The 18,444-nt window shown below is 44.6% G+C and overlaps 1 protein-coding gene across 1 annotated transcript in view; it reads left to right on the top strand.

The window, feature by feature from the left end:
- The first annotated feature begins 387 nt into the window (after positions 1-387).
- acap1 (ArfGAP with coiled-coil, ankyrin repeat and PH domains 1) overlaps positions 388-18,444 on the top strand; it is a 25,950-nt gene continuing 7,893 nt past the window's right edge. Inside the window, exons 1-14 of the mRNA XM_071379104.1 lie at positions 388-1,145; positions 4,622-4,679; positions 5,269-5,388; positions 6,047-6,100; positions 6,271-6,329; positions 6,469-6,652; positions 7,187-7,231; positions 7,401-7,496; positions 13,429-13,503; positions 14,724-14,836; positions 16,890-16,941; positions 17,077-17,177; positions 17,299-17,410; positions 18,189-18,391. Of these exons, the coding sequence (XP_071235205.1) occupies positions 1,093-1,145; positions 4,622-4,679; positions 5,269-5,388; positions 6,047-6,100; positions 6,271-6,329; positions 6,469-6,652; positions 7,187-7,231; positions 7,401-7,496; positions 13,429-13,503; positions 14,724-14,836; positions 16,890-16,941; positions 17,077-17,177; positions 17,299-17,410; positions 18,189-18,391 (1,325 nt within the window). The 5' untranslated portion in view covers positions 388-1,092. The remainder of the gene's footprint in view (positions 1,146-4,621; positions 4,680-5,268; positions 5,389-6,046; positions 6,101-6,270; positions 6,330-6,468; positions 6,653-7,186; positions 7,232-7,400; positions 7,497-13,428; positions 13,504-14,723; positions 14,837-16,889; positions 16,942-17,076; positions 17,178-17,298; positions 17,411-18,188; positions 18,392-18,444) is intronic.

The raw sequence follows: 18,444 nt of genomic DNA, 5'->3' as shown, positions 1-18,444 counted from the left end.
TAGAAAATAGTACAAATATAGAAAAACCTTTGAATGAGTAGGTGTGTCCAAAGTTTTGACTGGTACTTTTGGCATAGACTTTCCCATTGAAGGCTTCCACCATTATAAAGTTGTCAACTGGGTGGGGATTCCTATCAGTTGGTAGCAATCAGCCAATGGAGAAGAAGAACATTGACTACCTTAAAATGTAGATGGGGCCTCAATGGCGCTGCCCATGTTATCACTGACGCTATAATGGCACAAATACAAAGATCAGTCCTCTATCTATCTCTATGGTTTGTTGTTTGTGTATCTGCCCTCTAATTGGCTAGAATCGTCCCACCTGATCTGGCCTCCGCCCTCATGCGTTCCATTTTTGAGGACATGTATTTCCAACGTTAGCGCGGTCACTCGAATATCTTGTCAATATATTCAACAATTTGTGTTGGTGCATGTACTTGCATACCCGGAAATAGTGTGAGTGGGTGGACCGGCCGGGTGAGAGAGATAGAATAGGATTGTATCGTTACAGTGTCACCCTCGCCATCCCGGGGGCCCTCGAGTGGAAATTCCAATGATTGTTTAATCTTATTTGCAACAGCGGTACATATGTTTTTATTGATGTTGGATTATTCGCCGTGGAATGATCAACCCTTGCGATACGTTTTTTGGGCATTTTTTCGTAATTTTCGTGACGCAAAGGCACATCAAAGTACATAGAAAAAGGAGCTAATATGAGCGAAGTGGAGAAACGTGTCTATCATGAACTAATCGATTGCAGTTATTTGATTATTTAAATTGTTCTAATCAATTCAGTAATAACATATTAGTCCAATAAGAGAGAGGCGCGATTCGATTGATTCACTGACACCTAATGTCATGACTTGATGTCGAGAAGAATATAATTCAAGAGAACACAAGTTATTTATGGGAAAACCTACAAACAATGCAATATACTTTTAATATGTAAGATATATCTTACATATGGCTATATAACCTATATTAAATTTTCGCACCCACTGTCCCATGTCATTCAATATCAATAGAAGTAGTTGCGTTTGCGTTGTTGGTGTAATGCGTTGTTGGTGTAATTTGTATCAAACCAACTGAAGGATGACTGTCAAACTGGACTTTGAAGAGTGTCTCAAAGACTCCCCCCGATTCAGGTAAATCTAGATTAGCCAATGAATAACATTTTTTATGATTTAGGCAAGAATCTACATATATACATTATTCATTCAGTTACATTGTAAGGTGAGAGCTATTTTGTAAACGGTGCATAAATGTATGTGACTACCATTTTATTACAGTTACAATAAGTTATAATACCCAATTAAAGGGTAGGTCTACTCTATGTTTTTGCAATACATTATTCAGATAGTTTCAGAACTGTCACATGTCCACAGAGGGTAAAATTATGACAAATGATGCTTGCATCCACCCTAACTGAGGAAATAGAGAAGTGATGACATTCTTTTTTAGATCAAAGTTACCTGAACAATATTATCTTGAGTTGGCATATAGGCCTAGAGTGTGTTGGGCTACACCATTGTAGGTCAGTCAGCACAACCACATGATGAACTTGTCAAATGAGTGTCAGCCCTGCAGATAGTTTGGGGTCTTGCCTCTTGCTTGGGGTCCCATTTATTACTGTGATGAGTCGAATGGGTTTCTTTGGCCATTGCCACTGCGGCGAGACACTGCCTTTTCTCATTGTTTTGGACTGTTTTTGAGTGCTGGAATGAAAGAGTATTTATACAATTTTATACAACTAAAATGACTTTTTCATTTGTAGCACTGGTGCTCCCAACTTTAAAATGTTAGTTAAAACAAATATGATACAAATGTAACATCAGCCACGCGAAACACAAATGTTGAATTTTGCTATTCATGTATTAGGTGCATTGGTGCTAATCAAAATGCTAGGTCACACAGCACAATATTTAGGAGCATATGCCACCAAGATGGTTGTAAGTCAATGTAGGAATGCAGCACACCAACCTCTGCTTGGCCTATTCTCTTTCAGAGAGTCAAAACTGTATATATTTGAACTCTAAAAGAAACACAACATAAGACCAAAAGGGAAGTGTATTTTTGAGTTTTGAATGTAGCTAATAAGAGGTTTGTTGCATTGGGTGTGCCTCCCTTTTTTTAGCTGGCAGATCAGAAGACGTGACGGTGGTTAGACTCTCTTACTCTCTTGCCCTTTCTTTGTCTCTCGGCCTTTGCTGTTTTATCTTTTCTTAATTCTTGTTTGATTAACCTTGCAAGTTTTTAAAGACCTTTTATCTTTTTCTCACTTTCTTTCTCTTTCGTTCTTTCTTTCTCTCTGTCCCTTTCTTTCTCTTCTCTCTCTCGCTCTCTTCATTCTTGGCTCACGGTCTCTCTGGGAGGAACACGCAGTGTCGGAAAGTTTGACATGTTTGCGGCAGTCATTGGTGCATTCTGCAGCGGTGAGGTCTCATATTTGACAGAGAACAGAGAGAGGAGGTGGAGGAGGAGAAAAAGGGGGGAGGAGAAGGTTTTAGATGTAGGCAATGGTCGAACTCTGGTAGGCCTTCATATCCACACACAGCTAGTGTGAAGGACTGGAGAGGGAGGAGAGGGTGACATTTGGAGAAAAGAGGCTTTGAAAGAATAGAAAAGAGAGAATTGAAAGAAGGATAGAAGAGAGAGGGACATCTCGGGAAAGATGTATGAAAGTGGAAAAGAGAGGCTACCGCAGTATACAAACGTCTGCCTCCCGTTGCTAGGTAACCGGGGGCGGCCTGGGGTTGTGGAGTGGAACAGGAAGTGAAGGGAGAGATACTGACGTGATAAACAAGAGACAGGAAGTGTGTTTTTTGGGGGTGGATCACTGTGGAAACTTGAGGTCTCTCTCTCAGGCACACTTACTCATACAAATGCATAGACAGTTATATCACCTTAGTATCATCTTACACACACACACACACACACACACACACACACACACACACACACACACACACACACACACACACACACACACACACACACACACACACACACACACACACACACTCTTTCAGAGGGTAATGAATATGATGTGTGTCTAATGACACAGGCTTTGTTCCGTCCTCATCAATTCTATGTTTGCCCTTATTCAAAGTTTTCTTTTCTACTGTCTTTTGTCCCCCCACCAAACCTTTGTCAGTCTTGTATTGGTACCCCTGTCATGCTAGTCCCATTTCAATGTCAACCGTACTGAGCTAAATAAACTGCAGCCACTGTCTCTACTACACTACCAGCAGACAAACAGACATCCTCTCTCTCTCTCTATGTCTCTCTCTCTCTGTCTCTCTCTCTATGTCTCTCTCTCTCTATGTCTCTCTCTCTATGTCTCTCTCTCTCTATGTCTCTCTCTCTCTATGTCTCTCTCTCTCTGTCTCTCTCTCTCTGTCTCTCTCTCTCTATGTCTCTCTCTCTCTATGTCTCTCTCTCTCTATGTCTCTCTCTCTCTATGTCTCTCTCTCTCTATGTCTCTCTCTCTCTATGTCTCTCTCTCTCTATGGGTCTCTCTCTCTATGTCTCTCTCTCTCTCTGTCTCTCTCTCTCTCTGTCTCTCTCTCTCTCATGGCTCTCTCTCTCATGGCTCTCAATTATATTTCAATTTAGGGGGCTTTATTGGCATGGGAAACATATGTTTACATTGCCAAAGCAAGTGAAATAGATAATAAACAATAAAATATTAACAGTGAACATTACACTTAAAACGATTCCAACAGAATAAAGACATTTAAAATGTCATATTATGTATATATACAGTGTTGTAGTGATGTACAAAAAGGAAAATAAATAAACATAAATATGGGTTGTATTTACAATGGTGTTTGTTCTTCACTGGTTGCCCTTTTCTTGTGGCAACAGGTTCCCAAATCTTGCTGCTGTGATGGCACACTGTGTTATTTCACCAAATAGATATGGGAGTTTATCAAAATTGGATTTGTTTTTGAATTCTTTGTGGGTCTGTGTAATCTGAGGGAAATATGTGTCTCTAATATGGTCATACATTTGGCAGGAAGTTAGGAAGTGCAGCTCAGTTTCCACCTGATTTTGTGGGCAGTGTGCACATAGCCTGTCTTCTCTTCAGAGTCAGGTCTGCCTTCGGCGGCCTTTCTCAATAGCAAGGCTATGCTCACTGAGTCTGTGCTCTCTCTCATAGCTCTCTCTGTCACTCTCTCTCTCCATCTGCTGCACTCCTCTCTCTCTCTCTCTCTCTCTCTCTCTTTTTGTCTTTCTGCTTTCTCAGTGTCTCTGTCTTTGGTGGAAGGCAGCGGAAACCACACTGTTGGGCCCTTGATGTGAGAAAGAACAGAGGAGATACTGACTCACAGACTAACTGTCACAGCAGTCACAATCTCCTTCCACTGCCCTTCTGACAGGCCCATTTTATAAACCGTACCAGATATCATTTGAAGCATCATGTGTACTGTTGGTGATTGAACTCTCATGACGTCCGATACCACAGCCACAGACATTTCTGCTGTAGATCGGATAGCACTGTGCAAGCAGCTCAACAGTGTCCAGGATGGTGTAGATGCATTGGATAAAACCCTCTGTCTGTGGTGGTGTGGCCTAATGTGCCGAGTAATGTGGCGATGTGTGTCTGTGTTTCATCCAGGGCTGACATTGAAGTGGTGGAAGGAGATGTCAGTGAATTGGAGACGCGATTAGAAAAGGTGAGAGAGTCACACACACACACACACACACACACACACACACACACACACACACACACACACACACACACACACACACAATGTTCTCTCCAAACCTCCCCACTTTTCCGTTATGCTCCCAGTATCTAACCACTACTTCTATAAACACCCCAGCCATCCATACCGTAGAGGAAGTAGTTGGGCAGGGTCAGTTTCTTCCTCTTAGTAGTGACTATGAACTGTGATAGACATGGTGTTTCACCTGAGTTGAAGGGAACTAACTCCAGTACCGCTTCCCCACCCTATTGTTACCAGAGAACAAGTAACTGACCACACATTGTACTTTCAATCGCTTGATCTTCCAAATTCCCATAAGGGATTGGTGCGCATAACATTTTCAGATGGTTTGGTCATCAATGTTCCGATTCCTGTGAGTCTCAACCTATTCTGCGTCTGGACAGTGATCATATTTGTCGGTGATGTCATGTCGTGTTACCCCATGTCATATTGATATGTTGTGTCATGCTGTATGCATTGTAGTGTGTTTTGACGGCTTTTGCAACATGGAATTGTGTTGTGTTGAATCCTGACACATTGTGTTATTGTGTAGCTGGTGAAGCAGTGCCACTCCATGCTGGAGGCTGGCAGGGCCTACTGTCAGACCAGCAAGAGCTTTGTCACAGGGCTCAAAGAGCTGGGACACCACTGTTCTGGGGACAACATGATGGGGGTGAGTCTATAGAGATGCTGGGAACTACACTCAAACCACTGATTTGGGATCAGTGTAGGAGGGACCGATCTGTATATAGGGCTATTACATAGTGTTGTGTTAAGTTATGGTTAGTGTTATATGCTTAAGCAATAAGGTACGAGGGGGTGTGGTATATGGCCAATATACCACGGCTAAGTGCTGTTCTTATGCACGACGCAACGCAGAGTGCCTGGATACAACCCTTAGCTGTGGTATATTGGCCATATACCACACCCCCTTGTGCCTTATTTCTATTATAAACTAGTTTCCAACGTAGTTTAGAGCAGTAAAAATAAATGTTTTGTCATACTCGTGGTATACGGTCTGCTATACCACAGCTGTCAACCAATCAGCATTCAGGGTTCTAACCACCCAGTTTATAATTATGTCTTTATCATAGTACATTCTTAGGAAGGGAAGGGTGGCAGGTAGCCTGGCGGTTGAGAGCATTAGGCCGGTAACCAAAAGGTTGCTGGTTCGAATCCCCGAGCCGACTAGGTGAACAATCTGCCGATGTGCCCTTAAGGCACTTAACCCTAATTGAGCGTCTGCTAAATGACTAAAATGTAAGTGGAAGTTGTATTGTATTCAACCATTGATAAATAACTTAAACTCATTCCGTGTTCTTTTCTCGTAGGAGTGTTTGGAGAAATTCTCCCAGAAGCTGGAAGTGATTCTGGAAGCTCAGGGGGTGAGTTGGACTCCTCTACTGTGCATCGCTTGCCAACAACATTAGTTACTGTAGCAACCACTTTTAAATGTCAGGTGTCTGAGTATCTCTCTCTTTCTCTTCCTCTCTCTCTCCATTTAACCCACCCCCCCTTCTTTCCCTCTATTTCTCTCACTCTCTTTATCTCCTAGGACGTGATTGAGACCACACAGAAGTCGGTGAAGTTGAAACTGCAGAGTTTTGTGAAAGAGTGAGTGAGTCTGGCACTCCTTAATAATTTAGTATTGTTTCACACCACGACCATAGACTGCTGTCACAGCATCCCCCAGTCCCACCCACATCTTTATGGGCCACATTCATTCTTCCCTCTCCCCCCCCCCTTCTCCCAGGGACGTGCGTCGGTTCAAGGATGTGCGTAAGGAGTTTGAGCGGGGCAGCGAGAGTCTGGAGGCGGCGTTGGGCAGGAACGCTCAGGCCCCCCGGGGGAAGCAGCACGAGGTGGAGGAAGCCAGCCATGCCCTCCTCAACGCCCGCAAGACCTTCCGCTCCGGGGCCCTCGACTACGTACTGCAGGTGAGGTCATCAAAGCTGGATGAGAGTGTATTTTGGGGAAGGACCAAACTTGGTTAATTGATGGTAAGGATGCTACAGACAAAATATTCACTTACACACTCGCCTGCACGCGCTCACACACATTGGGCCTGGTTTGAAGTGGTTTGCCTGGAATTGAGTTACAGACGACTGGTGTTGAAACTATCAGTTGTGGTCTCCAGCTCATGTTGGAATCTTGTTCATTACACTGCTTGCTTTCTGTTTGATGACATGCCACTACTGGAAGGCCTCAAACCAAATACTAGAGAGAATTTTACATAAGAGATTTGTCAGGAGGACCAGGACATGTTTCTAACAAATGGCATTGATAAAATATGCAACAGCACCTCTGCTTAGTGACATGTGTTTTGCCGTGGGGAATGCTAACAGCATTGCCTAAGGGTTTTCCCTGTAGCAGGCTGGTAACTATTAATACCCAGTGGTTAGTACTAGCTGCAGTCATACCAACACACATGTTCTGTCCTCTCCTGTTCACTCACTCGTCCTCTTTCCAAGATCAATGTCATCGAGGCCAAGAAGAAGACGGACATCCTGATGGCGGTGAGTTTCATTACGTGGGAACTTTTATCGTTGGAAATATTCGCACGGTCGAGTCCACATGTGGGTGTCTAATGATTTGTTGACTTGAGCAGTTGTTGACTTGTCTTTGTGGCTGCATGTATTGTTTAGTCTGAGTGTATGAGGAAGTTTTATTCTGGGTTTCTGTCAGATGGTGTCTATGATGGAGGCCCAGTCTCAATTCTTCCAACAAGGTCACCAGTCCCTCTCTGAGCTGGCCGACTATCGACGCACCCTGAGTGAAGAGGTAACAAGGACAAGTGGGGGCTTTGTTTGGGGGGGGGGGGGATTTTATTAGGATTCCCATTAGATGTTGCAAAAGCAGCAGCTACTCTTCCTGGGGTCTACACAAAACATGAAACATGACATAACACAGAACATCAATAGACAAGAACAGCTCAAGGACAGGAGTGAGAGGGAGAAGTGTGTTGGATAAACCAAATTCATGAAGAAGGAAGAGATCTGTTCAAGTACACTACCGTTCAAAAGTTTGGGGTCGCTTAGAAATGTCCTTGTTTTCCATGAAAACATACATGAAATGAGTTGCAAAATGAATAGGAAATATAGTCAAGATGTTGACAAGGTTATAAATAAGGATTTTTAATTGAAGGACACAATTATTTCAAACTTTGCTTTCGTCAAAGATTCTTCAATTTGCAGCAATTACAGCCATGCAGACCTTTGGCATTCTAGTTGTCAATTTGTTGAGGTAATCTGAAGAGATTTCACCCCGTGCTTCCTGAAGCACCTCCCACAAGTTGGATTGGCTTGATGGGCACTTCTTATGTACTATACAGTCAAGCTGCTCCCACAACACCTCAATAGGGTTGAGATCCGGTGACTGTGCTGGCCACGCCATTATAGACAGAATACCAGCTGACTGCTTCTTCCCTAAATAGTTCTTGCATAGTTTGGAGCTGTGCTTTGGGTCATTGTCCTGTTGTAGGAGGAAATTGGCTCCAATTAAGCGCTGTCCACAGGGTATGGCATGTTGTTGCAAAATGGAGTGATAGCCTTCCTTCTTCAAGATCCCTTTTACCTGTTACAAATATCCCACGTACATCACCAAATCACCCCCAGACCATCACATTGCCTCCACCATGCTTTGTGATCCGAACATCTCAAACTTAGATTTGTCTGTCCATAACACTTTTTTACCATCTTCCTCTGTCCAGTGTCTGTGTTCTTTTGCCCATCTTAATCTTTTCTTTTTATTGGCCAGTCTGAGATAGCGCTTTTTCTTTGCAACTCTGCCTAGAAGGCCAGCATCAAGGAGTCACCTCTTCACTGTTGACATTGAGACTGGTGTTTTGCGAGAACTATTTAATGAAGCTGCCAGTTGAGGACTTGTGAGGCGTCTGTTTCTCAAACTAGAGACACTAATGTTCTTGTCCTCTTGCTCAGTTGTGCACCGGGGCGTCCCACCCCTCTTTCTATTCTGGTTAGAGCCAGTTTGCGCTGTTCTGTGAAGGGAGTAGTACACAGCGTTGTACGAGATCTTCAGTTTCTTGGCAATTTCTTGGAGGGGACTTCTTCTCTTAGATCAGCGTTCTGTTTTTCCCCAGGGCCCTATTTCTTTACATTGGAGAAATGGCGACGCAACCCCCTCCCCTTTAAAAAAAAATGTATTCTTTTTTATTGAGATAGCCTCTAATAAAAACACCACCAGCTTGATTTAGTTTAATTTGAGGGACCTAGGAATTAGTTTGTTTTGAAGCAAATTTCCTGCTATTTTCCATAGTTTAACTAGACTCTTTTAGATTGGCTATTTAATGGATAAGGAAAATAAAGGCTAGACTTCATTTCCTCAAATGGTATTCCGCTACCAAATATATGATTTCAGTTTTCAATTTCATTATACATATTCTCTTTTACAGAAAGTGAATAGATCAATTGATTGCGACACAGTCCCACATTGTATAAGGTGACTTTCCAAGCAAAATCAAATTTCTTTGACTCCTCGACTTTAGAAGGTCGTAGCTCAGCTTCTGAATGTCATAGAGACAAACCAAAGATATCGCGTCTTCCTCTTCCGCTTGCTTCTATCCTAAAGCATCGCAGATTTATGCCTAGTTTTAGATCAGTATAAACAATCATGAATTGTAAAAAAAAAAAAATCAAGGACGGTCCTGCACCCCCACACAACGTTGGCACACCCAATATGTGGGGCGTGACCCCTAGGTTGGGAACCCCTGTCTTACATTTACATTTACATTTAAGTCATTTAGCAGACGCTCTTATCCAGAGCGACTTACAAATTGGTGCATTCACCTTATGACATCCAGTGGAACAACCACTTTACAATAGTGCATCTAAATCTTTTAAGGGGGGGGGGGGGGGTCAGAAGGATTACTTTATCCTATCCTAGGTATTCCTTGAAGAGGTGGGGTTTCAGGTGTCTCCGGAAGGTGGTGATTGACTCCGCTGTCCTGGCGTCGTGAGGGAGTTTGTTCCACCATTGGGGTGCCAGAGCAGCGAACAGTTTTGACTGGGCTGAGCGGGAACTGTACTTCCTCAGTGGTAGGGAGGCGAGCAGGCCAGAGGTGGATGAACGCAGTGCCCTTGTTTGGGTGTAGGGCCTGATCAGAGCCTGAAGGTACTGAGGTGCCGTTCCCCTCACAGCTCCGTAGGCAAGCACCATGGTCTTGTAGCGGATGCGAGCTTCAACTGGAAGCCAGTGGAGAGAGCGGAGGAGCGGGGTGACGTGAGAGAACTTGGGAAGGTTGAACACCAGACGGGCTGCGGCGTTCTGGATGAGTTGTAGGGGTTTAATGGCACAGGCAGGGAGCCCAGCCAACAGCGAGTTGCAGTAATCCAGACGGGAGATGACAAGTGCCTGGATTAGGACCTGCGCCGCTTCCTGTGTGAGGCAGGGTCGTACTCTGCGGATGTTGTAGAGCATGAACCTACAGGAACGGGCCACCGCCTTGATGTTAGTTGAGAACGACAGCGTGTTGTCCAGGATCACGCCAAGGTTCTTAGCGCTCTGGGAGGAGGACACAATGGAGTTGTCAACCGTGATGGCGAGATCATGGAACGGGCAGTCCTTCCCCGGGAGGAAGAGCAGCTCCGTCTTGCCGAGGTTCAGCTTGAGGTGGTGGTCCGTCATCCACACTGATATGTCTGCCAGACATGCAGAGATGCGATTCGCCACCTGGTCATCAGAAGGGGGAAAGGAGAAGATTAATTGTGTGTCGTCTGCATAGCAATGATAGGAGAGACCATGTGAGGTTATGACAGAGCCAAGTGACTTGGTGTATAGCGAGAATAGGAGAGGGCCTAGAACAGAGCCCTGGGGGACACCAGCGGTGAGAGCACGTGGTGAGGAGACAGATTCTCGCCACGCCACCTGGTAGGAGCGACCTGTCAGGTAGGACGCAATCCAAGCGTGGGCCGCGCCGGAGATGCCCAACTCGGAGAGGGTGGAGAGGAGGATCTGATGGTTCACAGTATCGAAGGCAGCCGATAGGTCTAGGAGGATGAGAGCAGAGGAGAGAGAGTTAGCTTTAGCAGTGCGGAGCGCCTCCGTGATACAGAGAAGAGCAGTCTCAGTTGAATGACTAGTCTTGAAACCTGACTGATTTGGATCAAGAAGGTCATTCTGAGAGAGATAGCGGGAGAGCTGGCCAAGGACGGCACGTTCGAGAGTTTTGGAGAGAAAAGAAAGAAGGGATACTGGTCTGTAGTTGTTGACATCGGAGGGATCGAGTGTAGGTTTTTTCAGCAGGGGTGCAACTCTCGCTCTCTTGAAGACGGAAGGGACGTAGCCAGCGGTCAAGGATGAGCGAGGTGAGGTAAGGGAGAAGGTCTCCGGAAATGGTCTGGAGAAGAGAGGAGGGGATAGGGTCAAGCGGGCAGGTTGTTGGGCGGCCGGCCGTCACAAGACGCGAGATTTCATCTGGAGAGAGAGGGGAGAAAGAGGTCAGAGCACAGGGTAGGGCAGTGTGAGCAGAACCAGCGGTGTCGTTTGACTTAGCAAACGAGGATCGGATGTCGTCGACCTTCTTTTCAAAATGGTTGACGAAGTCATCTGCAGAGAGGGAGGAGGGGGGAGGAGGGGGAGGAGGATTCAGGAGGGAGGAGAAGGTGGCAAAGAGCTTCCTAGGGTTAGAGGCAGATGCTTGGAATTTAGAGTGGTAGAAAGTGGCTTTAGCAGCAGAGACAGAAGAGGAAAATGTAGAGAGGAGGGAGTGAAAGGATGCCAGGTCCGCAGGGAGGCGAGTTTTCCTCCATTTCCGCTCGGCTGCCCGGAGCCCTGTTCTGTGAGCTCGCAATGAGTCGTCGAGCCACGGAGCAGGAGGGGAGGACCGAGCCGGCCTGGAGGATAGGGGACATAGAGAGTCAAAGGATGCAGAAAGGGAGGAGAGGAGGGTTGAGGAGGCAGAATCAGGAGATAGGTTGGAGAAGGTTTGAGCAGAGGGAAGAGATGATAGGATGGAAGAGGAGAGAGTAGCGGGGGAGAGAGAGCGAAGGTTGGGACGGCGCGATACCATCCGAGTAGGGGCAGTGTGGGAAGTGATGGATGAGAGCGAGAGGGAAAAGGATACAAGGTAGTGGTCGGAGACTTGGAGGGGAGTTGCAATGAGGTTAGTGGAAGAACAGCATCTAGTAAAGATGAGGTCGAGCGTATTGCCTGCCTTGTGAGTAGGGGGGGAAGGTGAGAGGGTGAGGTCAAAAGAGGAGAGGAGTGGAAAGAAGGAGGCAGAGAGGAATGAGTCAAAGGTAGACGTGGGGAGGTTAAAGTCACCCAGAACTGTGAGAGGTGAGCCGTCCTCAGGAAAGGAGCTTATCAGGGCATCAAGCTCATTGATGAACTCTCCAAGGGAACCTGGAGGGCGATAAATGATAAGGATGTTAAGCTTGAAAGGGCTGGTAACTGTGACAGCATGGAATTCAAAGGAGGCGATAGACAGATGGGTAAGGGGAGAAAGGGAGAAATCTTAGATGGAAGGTTTATTCTAGCAGTTGATTCCATGGATGGATTAGTACACGAGTCCTGACAATGTTGCCAGGAGGGACGAGGAAGTCACAAGGTAAAAGTCCCTCTCATCGTGACAGGAAACAGTGTGGGCACCATCAACAGGAAATATTTCACATGACTTAGAAAGTGTGTGTGTGTGCACCTGTGTGAGCGAATATGTGTGTGTCCATGTGCTTGCATGTTTTCATCTAGTCGTTCGTCATGTTAGTGCTATGCTGGATGGGCACTGTAGCATAACTGGACGTGCTGTCAGACATGGAGCTCTAGGACTGCAGTCAACAGTAGACTACAACTAACCAGTGCGTTAAATAGTCTGCACATCTGAGAGCAGCTTGAAACCGGAAAGCAAGTCACCTTTCACTGGACCATTTTAAAGCCACAAAGACTGATTTTAGCTCTTCCTGCTGTTACAGGAAATGGTGAAGGATTGCGAGGCAGAATGAGAGAGAGAGAAAGAATGAGAGCGAAGTTGCTTAAAGACTGCTGGATCATCTGAAATCTTTATGAGAAAGAGAGAGGGAGTGAAAGTAAAACTGCTATACGAAGCTGCTGGAGGGTTTTCCTCGATCCATCGGCCAGAAGTTGGGAGAGGTTCAGCACTTCCTCCTTCCTGTTTTCCCCAGAGGAGGAAGTCTGGAGTGAAGGACTCCCTGACCTCCACCTGAACGCTGTACAAGCCTGAAGCCCTTTATTTCCTCGCCTGATTTTCCTCAACAGTTTCTCCATTCATCTTTACAACTCTATCTCCCAAAACATACTGTCCAGTATACTGTGTACATTATTCTCTTTATTTAGTTGCCTGACTGAATGGACCTATCATACTGAACTGCTGTGTGTTATTTAGGATAATGTGCATCATTTGAAATATTGGATTCTAGGGCTGTGGCCATACCAGTATCGCAATATTTGTTTCAATGGCTAAAATGAGAACACAAAGTAGACAACTCGTTGGTCTTTTAGAAACCTGTTGTATGTAAACATTTTGGTTGCTATGTCTTGGAAAATAAATACATGTGACTCTGGATGACGACATAATGATGCGTGTTTCCAACGTTAGGGCTGTTTTCCTAAAGAAGTTAGTATCGTGGCAAGGAAACAAAACACTAACGAGTATCTCGATTCTGGCCCTATTGGATTTGTTTGGTTTTTAAATCACATTGATTGTGCCTGACTTTTTCTCTCTCCCTCTCATACACAGCACACTCAACTAGTGTTGAATTCCGCCAGGGAGAAGAGAGACATGGAACAGAGACACGCTGCCATTAAGAAAAAGGTAAACACGGCTGGAACCAAACACTACAGTAAAGAAAGAAGATAATCACAGACCTCCATGACGGCTTCCATGTGATTACGCTAGCTCTCCATCCTCTGAGGATATACAGTGCATTCGGAAAGTATTCAGACCCCTTGACTTTTTCCACATTTTGTTACGTTACAGCCTTATTCTAAAATTGATTAAATCGTTTTTTCCCCTCATCAATCTTCACACAATACCCCATCATGACAAAACAAAAACTGTTTTTTGAATATTTTTTTTGATGGAAATACATGACATTTAGTTAAGTATTTAGACCCTTTACTCAGTACTTTTGGCAAACTCCAAGCGGGCTGTCATGTGGCTTCCATCTGGCCCCTCTACCATAAAGGCCTGGTTGGTGGAATGCTGCAGAGATGGTTGTCCTTCTGGAATGTTCTCCCATGTCCACAGAAGAACTCTGGACCTCTGTCAGAGTGACCATCAGATTCTTGGTCACCTCCATGACCAAGGCCCTTCTCCCCCGATTGCTCAGTTTGACCGGGCAGCCAGCTCTAGGCATAGTCTTGGTGGTTCCAAACTTCTTATATTTAAGAATAATGGAGGCCCCTGTGTTTTTGGGGACCTTCAATGCTGCATAATTGTTTTGGTACCCTTCCCCAGATCTGTGCCTCAACATAATCTTGTCTCGGAACTCTACGGACAGCTCCTTCGACCTCATGGCTTGATTTTTGCTCTGACATGCAATGTCAACTGTGGGATCTTATCTAGACAGGTGTGTGTGCCTTTCCAAATCATGTCCAATCAATTGAATTTGCAACAGTTGGACTTCAATCAAGTTGTAGAAACATCTCAAGGATGATCAATGGAAACAGGATGCACCTGAGCTCAATTTCGAGTCTCATAGCAAAGGGTCTGAATACGTATGTAAATAAAAAGTTTCCTACAACCTGTTTTCACTTAGTCATTATGGGGTATTGTGTGTAGATTGAGGGGGAAAAAATGAAAATCATTTTTAGAATAAGGCTGTAATGTAACAACATGTGGAGAAAATCAAGGGGTCTGAATACTTTCCGAAGGCACTGTAGACAGGAAGACCTTATGACATCATTTTCTTTCAAACATAGCTTGGGGATCAACTGGTATAACTGCATTAAAATTATATTTACGTCCTGATACTAACATCCCTTCCCTACAGTCATGTATATGTTTGTGTTGTGTTTATGTTGTGTTGGTAGGATGTCTCCTATGATAACTCCTTAATGGATTTCTGTGCTGATGCACCCAACGGTATCGCCATGGAGGGCTACCTGTATAAGAGAGCTAGCAATGCCTTCAAGACCTGGAGCAGGTATGTTACCTTACCTTTCGATTTCTCTTTCCCTCTCTCTTTCTCTGTTTCTGTGCTGTATGTTGTTCTCCCCCTCTTTCGCTTTCTCTCTCTCCTCTCTTGCTCTCTCCTCTCTCTCTCTCTCTCTCCTCTCTTGCTCTCTCCTCTCTCTCTCTCTTGCTCTCTCCATCACTCACTTGCCACGTTCAAAATAGCTGGGAAGTCGGACTTGGAATTCCAACTCGGGAACTCTGGCCTCTTTCTAGAGCTCTGACTTTCCAACCTGAAGATCACTGACCTCATGGTCATGATTTGACCTTGTATTATGAATCCAGACTCTCTCGCTCTCTCAATTCAATTCAATTCAAGGACATTATTTCCATGGGAAACATAAAAAATGTAAAAATGTACAGTGAACATTACACTCACAGAAGTTCCAAAAGAATAAAGACATTTCAAATGTCATTATGCCTATATACAGTGTTGTAACGATGTGCAAGTAGTTAAAGTACAAAAGGGAATATAAATAAACATAAATATGGGTTGTATTTACAGTGGTGTTTGTTCTTCACTGGTTGACCTTTTCTTGTGGCAAAAGGTCACAAATCTTACAGCTGTGATGGGACACTGGTATTTCACCCAAAATTGGGTTTGTTTTTGAATTCTTTGTGGATCTGTGTAATCTGAGGGAAATATGTGTCTCTAATATGGTCATACATTTGGCAGGAGGTTAGGAAGTGCAGCTCAGTTTCCACCTCATTTTGTGGGCAGTGCGCACATAGCCTGTCTTCTCTTGGGAGCCAGTTCTGCCTACGGCGGCCTTTCTCAATAGCAAGGCTATGCTCACTGGTCAGTCACAGTGGTCAGGTATTCTGCCACTGTGTACTCTCTGTTTAGGGCCAAATAGCATTCTAGTTTGCTCAGTTTATTTTGTTAATTAGTTCCAATGTGTCAAGTAATTATCTTTTTGTTTTCTCATGATTTGGTTGGGTCTAATTGTGTTGCTGTCCTGGAGCTCTGTGGGGTCTGTTTGTGTTTGTGAACAGAGCCCCTGGAGCAGCTTGCTTAGGGGACTCTTCTCCAGGTTCATCTCTCTGAAGGTGATGGCATTATGGAAGGTTTGAGAATCACTTCCTTTTAGGTGGTTGTAGAATTTAACGTCACTTTTCTGGATTTTGATAATTAGCAGGTATCGGACTAATTCTGCTCCTCATGCATTATTTGGTGTTTTACATTGTACACAGAGGATATTTTTGCAGAATTCTGCATGTAGAGGCTCAATTTGGTGTTTGTCCCACTTTGTGAATTCTTGGTTGGTGAGTGGACCCCAGACCTCACAATCATAAAGGGCAATGGGTTCTATAACTGATTCAAGTATTTTTAGCCAGATCCTAATTGGTATGTAGAATTTTATGTTCCTTTTGATGGCATACAAGGCCCTTGCCTTGTCTCTCAGCTCATTCACAGCTTTGTGGAAGTTACCTGTGGCGCTGATGTTTAGGCCGAGGTATGTATAGTTTTTTGTGCGCTAGGGCAACGGTGTCTAGATGGAATTTGTATTTGTGGTCCTGGCGACTGGACCTTTTTTGGAACAGTCATACTGAGATTTACTGTCAGGGCCCAGGTCTGACAGAATCTGTGCAGAAGATCTAGGTGCTGCTGTACGCCCTCCTTGGTTGGGGACAGAAGCACCAGATCATCAGCAAAGAGTAGACATTTGACTTCAGATGCTGCAGACTGTTCTAGTGCCCTCGCCAATTCGTTGATATATATGTTGAAGAGGATGGGGCTTAATGTCTGTCTCTCTGTGTGTCTGTCTCTCTGTGTGTCTTGTCTATATATGTGTGTGTCTGTCTGTCTCTGTCTGTCTGTGTGTCTGTGTCTCTTTCTGTGTCCTTGTCTTTCTTTTTTTATATATATATATATATTTCACTGCCTTTTCTTTCCACCCATTATTTGGCCCTCTTCAGCTCTAGGTGTTTTGTGCCCAGAGAGGTTTTTAATGGTTCAGCCTAGGAAGGTGATTGCATTATTCAGTCTCATCTCCTTTTGATCTCCTGTCTGACGACTGTAGGCGCTGGTTCTCTATCCAGAAAAATCAACTGGTCTATCAGAAGAAATTCAAGGTGAATTTTTGAAAGCCACTGCTTTACTTTTCAATGCATTTTTAATAGCAATCCATGCAGACACAAAGAGAATAATTTTTTTTATTTTAAAACACACACTTTCACAGCCTGACCGTGCCCTATTCCCTCTCTCAGGAGCAGCCCACCGTGGTGATGGAGGACCTGCGTCTGTGCACAGTGAAGGTCTGCGCTGACAACGAGAGACGATTCTGCTTTGAGGTGGTCTCACCGTCCAAGTGAGTGTACTGTCTGTGTACCTGCAGTTTGTCTGTGTGTGCTGATGTTGCCATTGATGTTAGTTTTGGGCGTGTGGTATTTACATAGTAATCGTGTGTGTGTGTGTGTGTGTGTGTGTAGGAGCTGTCTGTTGCAGGCGGACTCAGAGCGTCAGCAGCAGGCCTGGATCAGTGCTGTCCAGAACAGCATAGCCTCAGCCTTCCAGGAACGCAGAGAAGACCCACACAGCCCAGTGAGAACACACACACCTTATTTATTCACTCTGTGTTGGGGAGTAATGTAACTACATGTAGTTCAACTAGTAATGTAACTACATGTAGTTCAACTAGTAATGTAACTACATGTAGTTCAACTAGTAATGTAACTACATGTAGTTCAGCTAGTAATGTAACTACATGTAGTTCAACTAGTAATGTAACTACATTTTGCAGTAGCTTGGTTGTAGTTAAACTAAATTCAAATCTAGGTAGTGGTTTCAGTAGTTAATTGATTTTTTGCTATGTAGCGTTGTAGCTAATGACTGGAACTACTTTTATTGCTAAAATAAAATATTTGGCAGCAGCCCTGCCTGATTCTCATTGAAACATATTGTTGGTGTTTTAATAGGCTAAATTACACATTCGGTTAACATATGACCGCAAAGGGATCTCTTCTTGCAATTTGTAGTCTATGACAGTTCAGATTTACATATGATTATTTTCACGAAGTAGTTTGAATGCATTGAACTACTTTTCCAAAGTAACTTTAGTTATATAAACTATACGCTTAGTGTAGCTATAGTGCAGCTTAACTTGTTCCAGTGTGAAGTAATTAGTAGCTTGGTAAACTATTTATTTTCCCCAACACACGACACTTGTATTTTCAGAAGCAGAGTTGTAACTCATTGTCTACAGAAGGTGCAGTGATCAACGCTCATTCCATATGTTTGTGTGTACCTCTCTCTCTCTCACACTCACACTCACACTCACACTCACACTCACACTCACACTCACACACAAACACACACACAGAGGGAGCGTTGCAGCTCAGTGTCGGGCAGCCCAGGAGGAGGGGTGTTTGGGGATCAGGAGAAGACGGGGGGGCGCGAGGCTCTGGATCAGGTCCAGGCCATCCCGGGGAACAGGCAGTGCTGCGACTGTGGAGAGCCTGGTCCGGACTGGGCCTCTATCAACCTGGGGATCACCCTCTGTATCGTCTGTTCCGGGATACACAGGTAGGATATACACACACACACACACACACACACACACACACACACACACACAC

Source organism: Salvelinus alpinus, chromosome 31 (genome assembly GCF_045679555.1).
Source record: "Salvelinus alpinus chromosome 31, SLU_Salpinus.1, whole genome shotgun sequence".
Lineage (NCBI taxonomy): Eukaryota > Metazoa > Chordata > Actinopteri > Salmoniformes > Salmonidae > Salvelinus > Salvelinus alpinus.
The sequence above is the reverse complement of the archived record's forward strand: the minus strand, read 5'-3'. Positions and strand labels throughout refer to the sequence as shown.